Source organism: Orbicella faveolata, unplaced genomic scaffold (assembly GCF_042242905.1).
Source record: "Orbicella faveolata isolate gen_17 unplaced genomic scaffold, um_ofav_v1 contig_13, whole genome shotgun sequence".
In the NCBI taxonomy this organism is placed as follows: Eukaryota; Metazoa; Cnidaria; class Anthozoa; order Scleractinia; family Merulinidae; genus Orbicella; species Orbicella faveolata.
In genome coordinates, this window is record NW_028301540.1 from 16,489,683 (window position 1) to 16,506,616 (window position 16,934).

The 16,934-nt window shown below is 37.6% G+C and overlaps 1 protein-coding gene and 1 pseudogene across 3 annotated transcripts in view; one reads left to right on the forward strand and one right to left on the reverse strand.

Annotated features, from left to right (window-relative positions):
* Positions 1-9,431, reverse strand: part of LOC110051417 (glutamate receptor 1-like) — a 32,447-nt gene extending 23,016 nt beyond the window's left edge. The window contains exons 1-2 of one of the 3 annotated variants that reach the window (XM_089284865.1): positions 9,323-9,431; positions 1,889-2,020 (exon numbers count right to left, since the gene is read on the reverse strand). In XM_089284865.1, the coding sequence (XP_089140991.1) occupies positions 1,889-1,988 (100 nt within the window). In that variant the 5' untranslated portion in view covers positions 1,989-2,020; positions 9,323-9,431. Of the gene's footprint in view, positions 1-1,888; positions 2,021-2,281; positions 2,517-2,747; positions 2,848-9,322 lie in introns of those variants that run through there. The other 2 variants (XM_089284864.1, XM_089284866.1) reach the window with 2 other exon arrangements.
* A 5,867-nt stretch (positions 9,432-15,298) lies between these two features.
* LOC149115315 (uncharacterized) lies at positions 15,299-16,714 on the forward strand (annotated as a pseudogene).
* Positions 16,715-16,934: the final 220 nt, after the last annotated feature.

Sequence of the window (16,934 nt, forward strand, 5' to 3'; positions counted from 1 at the left end):
TAGAACAGTGATTCAAAATAGGTTTTATCAGATATCAACATTTATCAGATATCAACATTCAAAAGAAAATAAAAATTAAAAACTGATATAGTAGAAAAATATCAGTGTCATCATGTCGTCGTGCCTTAATTAGCCTCTAAAATTCACAATTTCCTTTTCAAGGATAGTTATTCTGTTGTCTCTCCAATTTACAACCGCTTGTTAGTATTTCAATTATTCATAAACTTCTGGAGTTAGAAGACGACACAAATCAGGAGCAAGTAATGGCTTTTAGCACCTGTTAATATACGGAACGTTTTTGGCAAAGATGTTTGACAGTTGTGCTTGCGTAGCCAATAAGATTGCGATTTTGGTTCATTGCTATGTTACTATCTTCATTCGTGTTAAATCATTGTGTCTTATTAATGTCACTAAACTGTCTTGACCATCCATCAGCTAAACAACTTAGGTTGATTCATTGACAGATAGAAAGTAGCTGCAGGCGTTAGTGGTTGGTTCAACCGCAAGACCATTTATTAAGCACTCACGCCTGCTGTGTACATCCTCCATAAATCCAGTCATATGGAGAAAAATACTTAAATTGTTGTCCAGTTCCACTCTGCAGAGTACAAACAATGCACAAAACAAGTGCAAATATCTCACGCTATTGGTACCCTGAAAGGACGGTTCAACTGTTTTTTCTATAGATCTCTTAATCAATGACCCTTTTCACCACGCGAGAGCGACAAAACACAAAATTTCGAGAAAGAACAAAGCTGGAAAAAAAGTCGCTCATTGAATGTTTAAGCATATAGCTTCACTGCACATTTTTACTTGATTGTGTTTTGACTCTGAGGCTCGTAGATATACACAGCAATACCACATTCTGGAATTTCTAATATTTCTCTCAACTGTTAAAAGGCACGTCCTGCTTCTAGCTGCCGGAACACGTTCGTTCGATACTGTCCTCCTTCTTTCTAGATACAGCACAGAATGTTAATTCGAGTTTTAAAGTCGCAATTCAGTTTTCGTATGTTTCTTTAATATAGAAAGGGCCATTATGAAAAGTGGGCAGTAACGAAGAATTTTTTTACAAAAGAAATTTGAAAGGTGTTTTTTTTCTGTTATCACAAATTAAAATTTTTGTTATCATTAGTCATCCATAGATTACAGAAACCCTACAGAGCTTTCACTTATTGCTTATTCTTTGTTTGAATTTCAACCGCTGTCATATATGTCACGTTATATATGTCAGTTCACTCAAATATCTAAATTGCTTTAAATGAAAGCTCCATGATTAAATAACGCCGTTCTTATTTATTTAAGACTTCAAATATTAGAGACCGAATTTAAAAGCCTTGGCCGTATGTTCTCCTGTGCATTATTAATGACTTCAAAACCACCGTATGCTGTGTTCATAAACAACTGCATATTTAAGGAAGCTTTCTGTCAACCCAGTCAACCTGGTAATCCCAAACATTTCACAATATCGAAGCTTTTATCTCCATACACATTTCATTATAACTCTAGATCAGTTAAACATCGCCCTTTAGAACTCTCTGTTGATGTTAGTTAGTTATAAGCATATGCTAACGGTAAAAAGAAATGTTATATAACGCTGACTTGAAATTTCGTCACACCGTCTAGCGATTAGCGCACATCCAAAATGTTTTGTCAACTCCCAAAGGAGATTAAGAAATAGCGTCCTTATGAGATCGAAAAACTGTCAAGCGGACATTTTACGCATACGAACAAAGAGAAAACAGATCAAGAATCAGATATAGTCTACCACATAATATTAAGAATTAGCATTGAAGTGACACAGGAAAAATTGCGTAGCTATCATTACAAAGAGGATTAATTTTTAGACCTTCACACGGTGTAAACTTTGTCACGATATGCAACTCACCTATGGATATTTCAGTCAGTCCTTGAGTTGGAGTCACCATATTCAGGGAGAGCAGGCACAGAACAGCAAAAAATCCAAGACTTCTCAAAGATGGAGACATGACGGTTCTTCACAAAGGTTCCACTAATAACACTTCAAATGAATGCAAAGTGTCAGGCATTTAGCGATTATCATTTTGCTTCATGGCTAAGACTAAAAAAAGAAAACGTTTAAGCAATTTTCCCATATTATCATCAGAAACTTTACCACATTGAATACTGTTGTTAATAATCAAATTTTGAGACTTTCATAAACGTTAATCACTATCCGCTGGGATTTGTTTACGTTTAGTCTGAGGAAACCCCCCCCCCCCCCCCCCCCCCGTTGAGTCCAAAACTTCAGTGCGAATCGAACCTTCCTGAGAGGCAGCATATACAATTCCGTTCTTGTGTTCAACATTCGACCCAAATTCATTTGGTCACATATTACTATATACCGTATTCACTTTGTTTTCGCTTTTAACCGTATTGGTTTACAATAGTCTTTGTCTGAGACAATCCAAGCAGGTGCTTGGCCTATATTCAACATCAGCAACGCGTAATTCCAACCTGCACCTACAGCAACGTTAACATAACATAAACCAGACTTCACCGAGACCACTTTGTTAAAGCCACGTTCTTTTATAAACGAAACGAAGAAAAATTGTCTGTAGAAGACACTTACTTTCTACCTATTAGACACAACAAATAGCGCATTTAATATAAACTGTGTTAGCAAACTCGTCTTGTTTTATAATAGCATCGGTAAATTTTATAACGGTGATGAACGATATATAGCAAAATCAGTTTTCTTGAATGAAACCCGCAGTCACTTTTCTTACCTCAATAGTCGAGGAATGGGCCCTTGCAATAACTTTCAATTTGCAGCTGATCTACCGTACCGAATTTGAACCAGCTCTGTTTTCAAATTACCATAGTAATTTATTCTATTAAAAAAGTTGATTGCCAGAGTAACAACCGCCTTGTGCCAGTGACAAGCCGTAGGAGTCTATTCAATCACAACTGGGTGAACGTTTGACAGGAGTAATAGTTATGAGAACAAGAAAAGCAGCCGAAATGTCTCTGCGGTTGTTTCAATTTCAATTTTCTCCAATAATTGCTCTTGGCTAGTACTAGGCGTTTTGAATGATTTTCTGACATACTTGAAATGTTAGTGGTACATCAATAGAAGTGTTAAATTAATTAGAATTTCAGTTCAATTTATACAGAATTTTGTGGCTTTAGCGCGGTGGTTTTCGATTGCCTGGTGTTTTAATGGGGTTGCCACATTTTGTAATAAAAGTTTAAAAGGTCCATGGTAAATTTTTAATACAGAAATCGTATGGAAATTTCGAACTGCACATCCCAACTTGTGTAGTTTTCAAGCCGGAAAGAGGACAAACCCAATTTTTTTCAAGGTCAAGACATGCTGAATACTGCGAATATTGTATTTCTATAGTTTTTACACCATTTAATTAAACGTGTCTATGGCTCATGGCGAAAGCTTATGTCCTTATATACAATAGACCATTTACCGGTACATGTCTACCAGAAAGTTATGTTGCAGTTAAAGGTTAAGGTGTTTAAAACACGCGACTAAAAGAACTTACGTTTTAAAGAAACTGTACGGTCACGTTTTTAACTTTCCATATATTTGATTGTCAACCCTTTCCAAGATTCTCTACAGAGTAGGCATAGAAATTTGAAAACGAGACTGCATGTTTTTATGCAAATCCACATCCCTGAAATGTGTTCAGTAAAGTCTCTTTGCGAGACTTCGTACCCAGGCAAGGGTTCAGTGCCCAAATTCTGGTGTGAATACTTAGAAAAAAGGTGCCTTCACATTAGTGCCTAGCGAGAATCGTTCTTGGGCAGTGTGAACATAGCCTAAGTAACAGCAATGGAACTTTAAGTTGGAGTCACAACCCTCTTTCTTATTTACAGCAAGTTGGCGGTCTGTTTCTCCTCCAAATTTGATATACCAATTGATTTTTACAAAGAAGTTCTATATGCCTGGCAAAGAATGAATTGCAGTGCTCTTCACAGCAAACAGGAAGTATTAAATGAAATCGTCTGGAAAAAACGTAACATTAAAATGGAAGGATATTCAATGTCTCACAAATCAAAGTGGCTTTAAGCCACTGAACTTGGAAAATGAGTTATGAAAGGCTGAAAGTTGTCTTTTCATTTTATTAGGTCATAAGGTCCACTTCCAGGAAATTCCTGTAATGCTCTTACTGAATTTTCAGTAGTTACTCGAAAATGATTGGCTCTTAGGCAGCTAGGCAACGGTGAAAAAAAAATGCTTTGCTATTGTTTTGCAACAGTGGTGTCTCGTATTTAGAAGACTGGCGAATTTATTGAAGAACTAAGGAAAGGAGCAAAACACTTAACACCCAAAGAATGTTTTTGTGGAGTAGAGAAGTGGAAATCCGAGCCAAAGAAATCAAAACGAACGGCCAGTTCTACCTTTCGGTGTAATCGATTATCTCTACCAATCTGGTACAAGAAAACACCAAAGAGCAAAACTAGCAAAGACATTGAAACAAAGAATATGAAGGAGAACTCACCACTTAAAGACGCCTACTCTTAACTGAGCAGTTACCAACCAAAGCGCAAAGAAGATTACGCTAAAAGGAGTTTCAGTGCACCGAAATGCGCAATAAAAAAAAAAATCAGACGTCAAAGACTTGACGGCCACGACTCCGGAGGCCAACGAGAACAACAAATGATTTCAAGAATAACTAACAGCAGAGTTCCGCATCCAGGAAGTGTCTTGAATCAGTTGTGACCACCAAAGTTATCCACAGTTTATTAAAAATACAGCCTCTGTCGCTTCTTCGCTCCCGGCCCTATTGTAGCTGCAACAAACGGCTGAGAAAAGCTCACCCAGATTTAGTGGCGCTAAGCATGGTCCATACTTAGCTCTTATTAACCGAGCAGGAGGTCTGTATGGGTGAATCTTGACCGAGGTAGTGAGTACAGACAGAACGCAGTGAGGTCTGTACACGGCACGACCGAGGTCAAGATTCTCCCATACTGACCGACTAAGTTCGGTTAATAAGATGTTTATTTTATGGCAAACAAGAACAATTTAATTCGCTTAATATAACCGATTTGTACTAACTGACATTTTTCTCGCGAACGGCGATGAGGCGAACTTAATCTTGTCAAAGTTTGCCGTTTACTTTTTTTCTCTTCAGGCTTTTTGGCTCTTCCATAAATAAACATTGTTAGAAGAAAATAGTCAATATTTTTGCGTTTTAGTTTGCAACTTTTTCACCCGAAAATGTAACCGGTCTAGGTGTCTGTCTAGACGGGAAAATATAGACCGCTTTCAATACCGATTCCAGCCAATCAAATTCGTGAATTCGCTAGTTCCCAGTCCTTGTGTGACACAGCCATATAATAAAAGAGGATCTTCACTAAGGAATCTGATTCCGAGTAACTTCTAATCGTCTTCAAAACGTTTAAATCAAGTTTAACTTTGCCCAAAGAGGTGTCTTATCATTAAGTCGAGGGTTTTTCAGGCGCATTACATTGTTCAAAAATAAAGTTTCATTCAGCTGATTTGTGCGTTTTTCAGCTCACTGAAACTCACGGATCACTGAAGTGGTTTCCTACAAAATTACGCAACCCGCAAGTTTTGCTTTTTAATAAAAGAAATTTGACCGTCTGTGTTATAAACAAGTAATCGCATGATTCTTCGTAAGAGGCTATGACTAAGGAAATCACTTCCTTCCAAGAGCAGGCCAATTTATTATTAATATTAAATCTGCACTGCAGTGCAAATTTGCGTTCGTTTATTTCTCAGTCTTATAATAGAGGAGTAATCGTGTGAAAGCACGAACAATCAAGGATTCACATAACTCGCAATATTTGTGATTATTTCAAATTACATTCGCCTAAAGGCTCGCACAATTTTGAGAGAATTTTAAAATATCACTCGTAGTGTAAATCCTTAATTGCACTCGCATTCATACGATTACCTATACAAATTGAGGATTAATATTACTTGTGTTTTCGGAAGTTGCAGAAATTGCCCACGTACTACAATTTCGGCAACTTCCGGAAACACGAGTGATTTTAATCCTCAATTTTACTCGGCCTCATGCGGTTATCCATACCACATGCTTAATTATTGAAGGATTTGAAAAAAATTGCTTTTACGTTCGTGCATATACACGTATACATTTCAGAAGGCGTTTGCTTTTAATCAAACAGACATGATCAATTCAAATAACTATTTAACAAGAACTCTTCAGTCAAGTTAAGAGTGTTACTATCAAGGAGCCTGAAACTAAATTTTCGATCGCCACGAACAATGCCGCCAAAAACATCGAAGGATAGCCTGCGTAGCAAGCGTTTCCGTGGAGTTGGGGAGCAAAGAAAGACCGAGGAAGGGGATTTTCGGTGTTTTGCCCGCCCGAAAAATGGGGCGAGAGCCAAAAAAAGAAAGAGGGGCTTGGGGGAGGGGAAGGAAGGAAACGCTTGTAGACAAACCCCTGGATTTTGAAAACCCCGTTCACCAGCGAACGACGCTCGTGATTGACTTGGCTAGTCGAACATTTTTGACATGTGTTGATCAAAGGTGAGCCAGAATCCAACATGGCGGAAGAAGGAGTAGACGCGTTCAGAGCTTGATTACAAAAAGCTTTAACTTTTCTCGCCGAACGGGGATTTAGATGTGAGCTTCGACAAGAGACATAGAGACTCCTAAGCGATTCAGTCTTACGAGATCTTCGCGTTTTGCACCGCTGTGGAACAGTACGGTAGAAATCCTGTAGTGCAATGCCGACGCTTTGGGATTTCGAAGCCTGTACATTATTGCAGAAGCAAGTGACAGTATTTGCAGCTGTTCCTTATATTTTAACATTACTTTCTTGAATGCCACATGCGCCAAGAACAAGATAATAAACCACGGGACAGAAAATTCGCACCTACTTCCTCCAAGAATACTGTGTTGGAAAACCAAGTGATTTCGTCTGGCTCATTACATAGCAACATGCTTTCGGATTTTATCGTGTAGGTACTCTGACATTTCATTGAAAGCATTTTTGTTGACAGCATTTAAAACCTCTGGGTACAACTCTGAATGATTTGTTATAGTGTTAGCTGCTACATGTTAGTTTTTGTCACATATTTGCTTTACCAAACATTTAGTCTTCTCGTCGTGGGGAATTCTTAAGCGAACATTTCCGGAGTTGGTTTTAAAACCAACTTTGACTTGGAGGCCGCCTTCGCCGAAAAGATTATCTATATTCAGATACCGGTCAGGATTATCGTTGTTTTCCTTCTCAGATGTTTGAAGTCTCCCCTGCCCAAATTCAAGCGTGTCCAGCAAACGCTTCTTTACTAGAATTAACTTTGTAGGAGTTGACTAACTTTACTTTGTATAGCTTCCTGGACGAATGAATACAGTGATCCAAGGTTTCGAATCTTGCGAGCACAAGGATTACAAACACGACTTGAATACTTCTCACATTTTACCACCTCAACACCAACTTTCTGGCAGATTTGTGCTAAACCTTCACCCTTGCAGTCCTTCCTTTTAAACGGACTGAAAAGAGTTTCCGTAGAAATATAGCTTGATTTTAAATTACCAAATTTAACTTTGAAATTGTAATTACAATGCTTACATTGGTAGATCGGACTCATCGAGATTTCTTCATGCCCACCGTACGCTTGTTGTTTCGGAAATATTTTGAAAAGTTAAAGTTTGTTTTGGTTCAACACGTGTCCTCGAAAGTTCACTTCCGCCACGGAAGGCCAAAGATTTTATTGGTTAATTTATGACAGCCGATGACAGCATGAAATCTCACTGTGCGCACTCAGGCATGAAAGGCCAAGTGGGCGGTTTTTCAAAATCCAGGAGTTTGTCTGCAAGCATTTCCTCCCTTCCCCTCCCCCCTCTTTTACGCGCTCCATTTTTCGCGGGGTAATTCTTTGCTCCCGAACCCCACGGAAACGCTTGCTACGCAGGCTAATCGAAGGATAGAGAGCATCTTTTGAAATTCAAGACTTGTGTGCTTCTCTCAGTATCAACATTCAACAACAAGTAATTTAAAAAAACATCAACGGCAAAGTAATTTTACTAAATGGAATAAGGAAGATATCCGCAAGATCCTCAGGGATCCATATGTCGATAAGTTAAAATCTTCTCTGGGAAATATTTGTCAGTGAAGTTCAAGAACTATAAACGATTACATTCACTAATATGAGGCTGAAAAAGGACTAACTGAAACAAAATATTCCACTGTGGAAGGATGTAAAACTGTACCCGGTGGTGTATTCTTGAAGTTAAAGCGAAAACCCCAAGAAGACACACTCGTCCACTTCAATCATTAGTAAAATAACAGGTCATAATAATTCAAGCACTTATTATTCATGCGAAAGCTGGAAAAAGTTGCGTCCTGAACAGTCGACCTTTGTTAATGTGAGAAATTCTAATACCGAACAGAAACCTTCTACTATCATTTGCATCATAAACACATGCAAAAACCAAGCTTCGACTGACTTTTTTCATCTCATCAGTAACAAAACATAGGAGCAAAAATTCTTATAGCTTGGGGCGTTTAGAAGCGGGCGATCGATGGGATACACAATTTTTCGCGGGTCCCCTTTTCTCCAGATATTGAAAGAGTTGACGTTTATTTACAAAGGCGTTTGGTGAGAAGGAATGTTCAGTTCCATAGTCCAATGTATTCCGATAGAGGGGAAACAGAATATTGGAAAAAAACCTGACGGAACTTCAGCATCCTTGACAACGGCAATAACTTGCTTAAGCACGTAAAACAGCGAATCTGTAATAAGTCCATGAACACTGTTTGTCGTAATATCAGTAAAAACTAACTTGCATTCTAGGAAGATGTCTTGGAACGTTTACGTATGGTTGCTGTTGCGTGTTACGCATAAATGAATTTCATGGCCTTTACTTTGTTTTAGCTTCCATATGTGCTGATAGTCAACACAAACGGAGACGAGCGTGTTGTCACGACTTAGAAGTTTGCAGGCCACATCTGTTTGCATTTACAATGGGAAATAATATTTGAAATATATTTTCTGTATGTAATAGAATAAAGGAAACGTGCTAATGAAATCAATTTTTTTTTTCTATAGACGGTTGGCAACAATGCCTCTTGTCGTTGAATGGTTGATTAATTGAAATTATTGAAAATAAATGGAGGGAACATAGCTGAGAAATTCTAACATTAACACTATTTTCAAATATTTGGTTTTGCTATAAAAATTCATTTGTGGTTGGGCTTTATGTTTGTGAAAAATGTAATGTGGACTTAAGGTATTTTCGCGACAAGGAACGGGTTTCAGAAATAATTCATTTTCCTTCGCCTGGTTAGGATTGGATATCCGAATTAATGAAATCATATATCCAGCTGCAGGTGTTATAAATTCCTACCTTCAAACATGACTTACTGCAATAGAGATTTCTGTTCCGGTTTTTGTGCCTCAGAAGTCAATCTAGTTCCGCGATAAGGTAACCCTCTGTAGCAAGTAAGGCTTCTTTGTTCTGAGGCATACATTAATACTAACTTGAAGCTTGACCGCTGACTACTACATAGAAATTATGCCAAATTAGCACATAATGAATAGCATAGTACCGAGAAAAATAAATCAATGATTACTCGTATTCTTCTCACAACGTCAAATCCTTTCCTGGTCAGGAAAAAATCTATTTACAATATTTGTTTCATAATTCAAGTCAAGAAATGAACGATTTTATATTTACCAGTACTTCACGCTGCGAGTGAAGTAACCTTCACTGTGCGTGCTATAATCCGATACAGGTGGGCACGTTTAATGGGACAATGCCAGTAACAATAAGGCTTTTGAGACAACTTCATTAGTTTAACCTAAACATGAAAACCACCATCAAGATATGCTTTGTCTAGTTCAATAGACAAAATGTAACCTAAATATAAGATATATAAACAGGACATGCCTTGAATCACTTATTTCTATCTTGTACTCAGCTGCAAGGCTAAGGTTGTAACTCCATTCAAGCCTGTACATGACAGTCGGTCATTTTGCAAAAATGTTGCTGTAGTGTGGACTTTCTTCAAGAAATTGCTTTTAATAGTTTATTTAGAGCTAATCAAGTTGTTATTACATGAGTTTATGGACCATTTCGTGAATTTATAACAATTTATAACAGTTTTAAGCGATTTTATCGTGACAGTGTCCCTTTAAGTGATGTTTTTACCGCCACAAAATAGCTTTTAAAATTACGGCACGAACCCAAATGAGGACTGCAGTATATATTTCTCTTGCTGGATCAAGGATTTGCGGACTTTTTAAGTTTTACTCATATTCCGCAATGCCTTTTGTCTCGTGTCATGTCAGATAGCAAACTTTCTTCTTCAACAAATATACTTTGCTTCCTATTTCGTTGCGGTTAGGTCCAATCCTGTTTGCTTGCGGTTTGCTATTATATCACAGCTGGAAAGGACGCGGAATATTCCGTGATCCGAACTTTTCCGACAGCCTATATATGCTTGAAATTTGCAATATAATGCTCTAAAAGTTCGCCAATTTTGTCTGGATTAAACTTCCACTAGAGTCGACGTTCACAGATAAAACCTCAAGTGTACTTGTTCTTTGTTATCTGCAAGTGTCCCGAGAATCCGATGATCACTTAACGACCAAATGTTTTTTAAGTATGAGCACAGATAATTTTCATACACAGTCATTGCTTTGAAAAATATCCAAAAAATATTGCTGAGTGAAGGGCAAGAGTTTTTAAACTAGACAGACTAAATAGATAATGTTTGGCATAAGCACGCTCCATATGATAATGACCTGCAATTAGTGGTCGACACCTACTAAAGTAGTGGTTGACACCTACTAAGTATGCTAATTTCAGACGAAGCTGTGAAATTCTTCGTTTTATCAACACGGGCTATTTAAAATCATTTAAACAGAATCAAAAAATTCATACTAAAGATTTATTGACTAATGCTAAAAATAAAATCCATTCTGACCAGGATGAATTTCAGTTAATTGGGTAAAAATAGGAAAATATCGAAATTAACATTTTACAGCAATTAACGTTTTAAAAACTTCTAGAAACTTCAATCATCGTTAAATATCAAATCGCTTCCATAAAAATGAAACATTGCTAAGTGAATATATATCTTAAGAGCCACTGCCTACAAATATAAACTAAACACCAGCACAAGTCGAACATTTTTTGCCCATAGGTTGGGCCTAGCTAGAAAACAAACGGACCATAGTTAGTTTCTGCTAATACAGCTTTTTTGGAAGAATTTTGCAAACAACGATTACACCCCGATTGGGCTTAAAATCTACTTCCAGTTATGCTGAATTTTCTGAGTATATTTGATCGCACCGCACACCACACAACAGTTTCTTGAGAATCTTTCAACAATATCTTTATTCAGCTCAGTTCTTCATGGTACCATTAAACGAAAAGTAAAATAAATCGAAGTTTAAGTTTTGAGCCCGAAACGAGATTGAACAGACACGCAAAATTTGACAATGTGTTGCAAGCGAATTATAGCACTAAAATATCGCCATAATTTTCTATGGGCTATAACTTTAAATGCCTGAAAACCGCTTTCTACGGGTTAACCATACACCCAACTGTTTGAAAATCAAAAAATATCTCTGGGCAAATAGTTTTAAGTAGGCCGCCTTGGCCTGTGTTTCTCATTTACCTGGACAGAGTTGCCCAAACATGAAACAGTTTTTATTCTGTTCCTCTACCCACAATATTACGCAAAGTTCCTTCTTATGTTTCGCACAGCAAAATCCGACACAACCGAGACAGGTCGACGCTACGTTTCCTTTCTGTTTTTCACCGATTTTAAAGGGACACTGCCACCATTTTAAGCATGATTTTGGAAATCTCAAAAACATATATCGCTCATTGGAAGCTGAACAATTACGGTTTTGTTTTGTGGAGCAGTACTCTACAAAAAAACCCACTAGGAAGTGAGGATGGCTAACAATGGCGAGGATGCAAACAGATTGCGATATGGGTGATATGAAAGAGCGTCAGGATGTCAGTTTCTCAAAGGTTCAAGTATGGCTCGAAAACCGTTGAAATTTTACAAAAATGTTGCTGCAGTGTGGACTTTCTTCAAGAAATTACTTTTAATCATTTAGTTAGGGCTAATTAAGTTCTTATTACATTAGTTTGGGGACCATTTCGTGAATTTATAACAGTTTTAGGCAAACATATCGCGACAGTGTCCATCTAAACGATATTTTTACCGCCACAATTTAATTTTTAAAATTACTGCACGAACGCAAATGAGGACTATAATATTTATTTCTCTTGCTGGATAAAGGAATTGCGGACTTTTTAAGTATTACTTAACTTTCGCAATGCCTTTTGTCTCGTGTCATGTCAGATAGCAAGTACTCTTCTTCAACAAATACACTTTGCTTCCTGTTTCCTTGCGGTTAGTTCCAGTCCTGTTTCCTAGTTCCGAACTTTTTCGACGGTCTATATATGCTCGAAATTTGCAATATATTATGTCCTAAAAGTTCGCCAATTTTGTCTGGATTAAACTTCCACTAGAGTCGACGTTCACAGATAAAACCTCAAGTGTACTTGTTCTTTGTTATCTGCAAGTGTCCCGAGAATCCGATGATCACTTAACGACCAAATGTTTTTTAAGTGTGAGCACAGATAATTTTCATACACAGTCATTGCTTTGAAAAATATCCAAAAAACATCGCTGAGTGAAGGGCAAGAGTTTTAAACCAGAGAGACTAAATAGATAATGTTTGGCATAAGCACGCTCCATATGATAATGACCTGCAATTAGTGGTCGACACCTACTAAAGTAGTGGTTGACACCTACTAAGTATGCTAATTTCAGACGAAGCTGTGAAATTCTTCGTTTTATCAACACGGGCTATTTAAAGTCATTTAAACAGAATCAAAAAATTCATACTAAAGATTTATTGACTAATGCTAAAAATAAAATCCATTCTGACCAGGATGAATTTCAGTTAATTGAGTAAAAATAGGAAAATATCGAAATTAATATTTTACAGTAATTAGCGCTATAAAAACTTCTAGAAACTTCAATCATCGTTAAATATCAAATCGCTTCCATAAAAATGAAACATTGCTAAGTGAATATATATCTTAAGAGCCACTGCCTACAAATATAGACTAAACACCGGCACAAGTCGAACATTTTTTGCCCATAGGTTGGGCCTAGCTAGAAAACAAACGGACCATAGTTAGTTTCTGCTAATACAGCTTTTTTGGAAGAATTTTGCAAACAACGATTACACCCCGATTGGGCTTAAAATCTACTTCCAGTTATGCTGAATTTTCTGAGTATTTGATCGCATTGCACACCACACAACAGTTTCTTGAGAACCTTTCAACGATATCTTTATTCAGCTCAGTTCTTCATGGTACCACTGAACGAAAAATAAAATAAATCGAAGTTAGTTTTGAGCCCGAAACGAGATTGAACAGACACGCAAAATTTGACAATGTGTTGCAGGCGAATTATAGTACCAAAATATTGCCGTAATTTTCTATGGGCAAACAGTTTTAAGTAGGGCGCCTAGACCTGTGTTTCTCATAAATTTTGCCTAAAATCCACCGTTGGAATGTAAACAATTGGGTGACGCGGCCAGGGTCCGTGCAGGGTTCGGCCAATTCAATTTTTCAATTTTCTTGAAAAATGGAATAAGCAAATATTACTCAACTAAACTGTTTGTACTCATTTTCAGCTGACCAAGAAAAATGTTAAATTAGCACAGGGCCAGTAAAAACGCATCATTTTTCCACTTTTCTAATTTAAAGATAAGTCTAAAATTAGAAAAATCTTGTTTATGGCTAAAAACGATATTTTTGTCCATTTTCCATTTTTCCGTTTTCCTAATCAACTGAAAAAACGCCAAAATGGAATATACTTGTGGCCATTTTCTGTTTTTTTTATTATTATTTTTCCGCTTTTAATCAACCACGAAAAAACCAGAAAATTGACATTTAGTCTATTGAATTTTCTATTTTCGTATGTTTGGCAAAAAATGGAAAAATTGTAGTGGTGTCTATTTTTTGTTACGTTTTCCATATTTCGGTGAATTGGAGAAATGTCATCGATCTTGTTAAACATGCTGTTGTGATTTTAAATGTACATGCAAACGATTTACTGAAATATCTAGCTTTTAATGGCCGCATACGCGCAAGCCGCGTCGAGGGACTGGGAATGCGCCAGTTCTTGGCAGGACCTTCGAAAGGTGGCGGGGATTGAGAGAGTAGTGACTGCTAGTTACATAAAGGAGCTTTGTCGAAAAGCAAGCGAAAACACACAAAGAAGTAAGTGGGATATTAAGGCAAGGATACAACGTGGTTCTTCTGCAATTCTTTGTTTTTACCAGCCATGTGATCGAAACTAAAAATCGTAACCACTCAATAAATAAATTCAAGAATATGGGATATGATAGATGATTGCTATATAAACAACCTCGCCAAGAATCAGGTTTCTGCTGTTTTTTATTCACCCGTTATTCGCAGAAGTGTGTCACCCTAATTTATAGAGCTTTGTATGGAGACGCCATGTTTGTGCCCTTCGGAGGGGCACAAACATGGCGGCCGTACATTAACAAAAATATTTGTCGTCGAGTTTTGCTATTGAAACGAAAATTTTCACTCTAGAGCTCCGAAACATTCAAATGAATGCTTCTTCTAGTGCAAGCACCGTTTATTTAGCAAAAACTAAAGCGATAGCTCATCTTTTGACCTACGCGACAGTCTTTTCGGGCCGCCATTTTCATGTCACGCAACGCAAAAGCTTGGAGCGCTCTATTACAAAAAGAAGAACTCTGTCGAGCTAAAACATTGTCAAACTTCACGTTCCTTTAGGGTCTTTTATCAGAAGAAACTAAAACCTCAAAAGGAAAGATAATTTCTAATTTTTGAATATGACTACGTCACATGAAAACCAAGAATTGCTAAGGTGAGAGCATGTATTTACTGTCTCCTTTCGAAATATCATAGAAATAATCGGCAACTGCTTAAGTGATACTTGGGGAGAAATCAAGCTAATACTGCCGCCAAAAACGACTTGTTTGTTTGTTGACGAGAACTTATGTCTTGTGTGAGTCGTCACGTAACACTGATCAGGAGAGGGGCGTTGCGTGACGACTTCAATGAGACTAACGAGAACTACGCTTCTGAACGTTATGCTATTAAATTATGTAGTTTAACTCTCATAAAACTTGGTTCTACCTGGAACTTGGGAGAGGTGTCCATAGGGCTTGTCCAGTCTTTGGATGAACAACTGTAACTTACCTTCTTTCTATTTTGTCTTCCACTATTTATAAAATAATTAGTTCCCTTTGTAACGTCACTGCTACCCGACGGTACCCATTTCGATAACCCACTCCCACTCCGTGTCCCCAACAACACCGTGAACGGCAGACATCGATTACTCGCCACCTCAATCCTGTGCCATACTTCGCTGAATACTTTGGGCACAAACTTAATCTTGACCAGAACGAGAAACCTGGGCGTTATGGCGTCACCGAGGTCATAGCCGTGGATGGCTACAGTTCGTTTATAACTGGCAAATCGGTTATGACTTTAAAAATAATATCATCATTTACAGGGATGTATTCAGGTTAGCCTATCATCCCGTTATAATTAACCCTCGTGTGCATTAGAGAAAGGTATATAAAATTATATTAAGTTGTTTCAAAGCAAACACAAGCTTTTTAGGCTCAGTTTCTTTTTTGCTGTCACCTGGTATGTTTGACCAAGTCCGAGTCGACTATGGCAGAGAGTTTTACTTGGTATTGGCAGTTCAGAGTCACATGAAGAGCATGCAAAATAACGCAAGCAGACAGGCATACATAGAGACACAGTCAAAGTAGGTAATTAGGCTAATGAATCTGTGGTAACAATATTAATAGGTAGAATGCGATTTCAAGGAAAAAACAATCCACAAATTAGCAAAAAAACGACTCAAACACCTGCAACAGCAAATTTCTTCATCAGGTTTTGTGGAATTTAATGTCGCTTGGCTCAGGTCAAACGAGACGAACTAAACTGAGCGAATTAAGTTCATAACATAAGTTCGACGTTTGACTCGGCTGAGTCAACTGAAGGAGATAGTAGATCTAGATTTGAATTAAGTTCGACGTTTGACCCACTTGGATCTACTCAGATTGCAATTTTGTTCGCCTCATGTGAATCTGGGCCAACAGGTAGGATAGTTTTACGTGTCAGTCATTTTGTTCTATACTGTTTCTTTAGAATCATGCCGTGGAACAGCTTTGGGTAGAAATGAATTGCCGAACCAATATCCCATAAAGCGTGAGATGGAAAATAACGGCATCATTCATATGGAGCATGACGTGACAAAATTCTACGTCTCATGGGTTACAAGGCAAGTTGTGGAGATGGGACTTGGATACGCAGTCAATTCCTGGAATTCGCATCCTATTCCAGGTAATTCATCTCTTAACCTCTTGAGATTAATAAGGTAATACGAGACTTCTGACTGACAGGCACTTTATTATTGTACAGGGCTTTTGCTGTTGATGTGAACGTTGTTATACCGACAGTACAAGCAGCTCTACAGATGTTCAGTGGCACGCTGACTCCAGAGCAAACCTTCGGTAGAGATCCTTTAGCGCCTTACGTTACAAAAACTGATGCCAGGCAAAGGGAGTTCAAGAAATACTATCGAGTTTCATAGTTTTGTTCAGTGAAATTGCCAATACAAATTATACCCCTTTCCAAGATGCCGTACTGTACTATTTAAGGCTGACGAATTATCTTGCCTGTAGGTAACTTGATAATTCATTTTCAACTATGTCTTGTGAGAATCTATATCATTAACTTCAGGGTCTGTACTCCGATAGAGCAACAACTGCTGTCATTATTAAGTTACTTTTCTGGTAACCATAAATTTAACTTTTATTTGTTAATGTGGGTTTTACGCATATGATTTGTCAATGTAAATGGAAAAATAGAAACTTCAGTGGAATAGATTTCAATTTTTTGGTTTTTT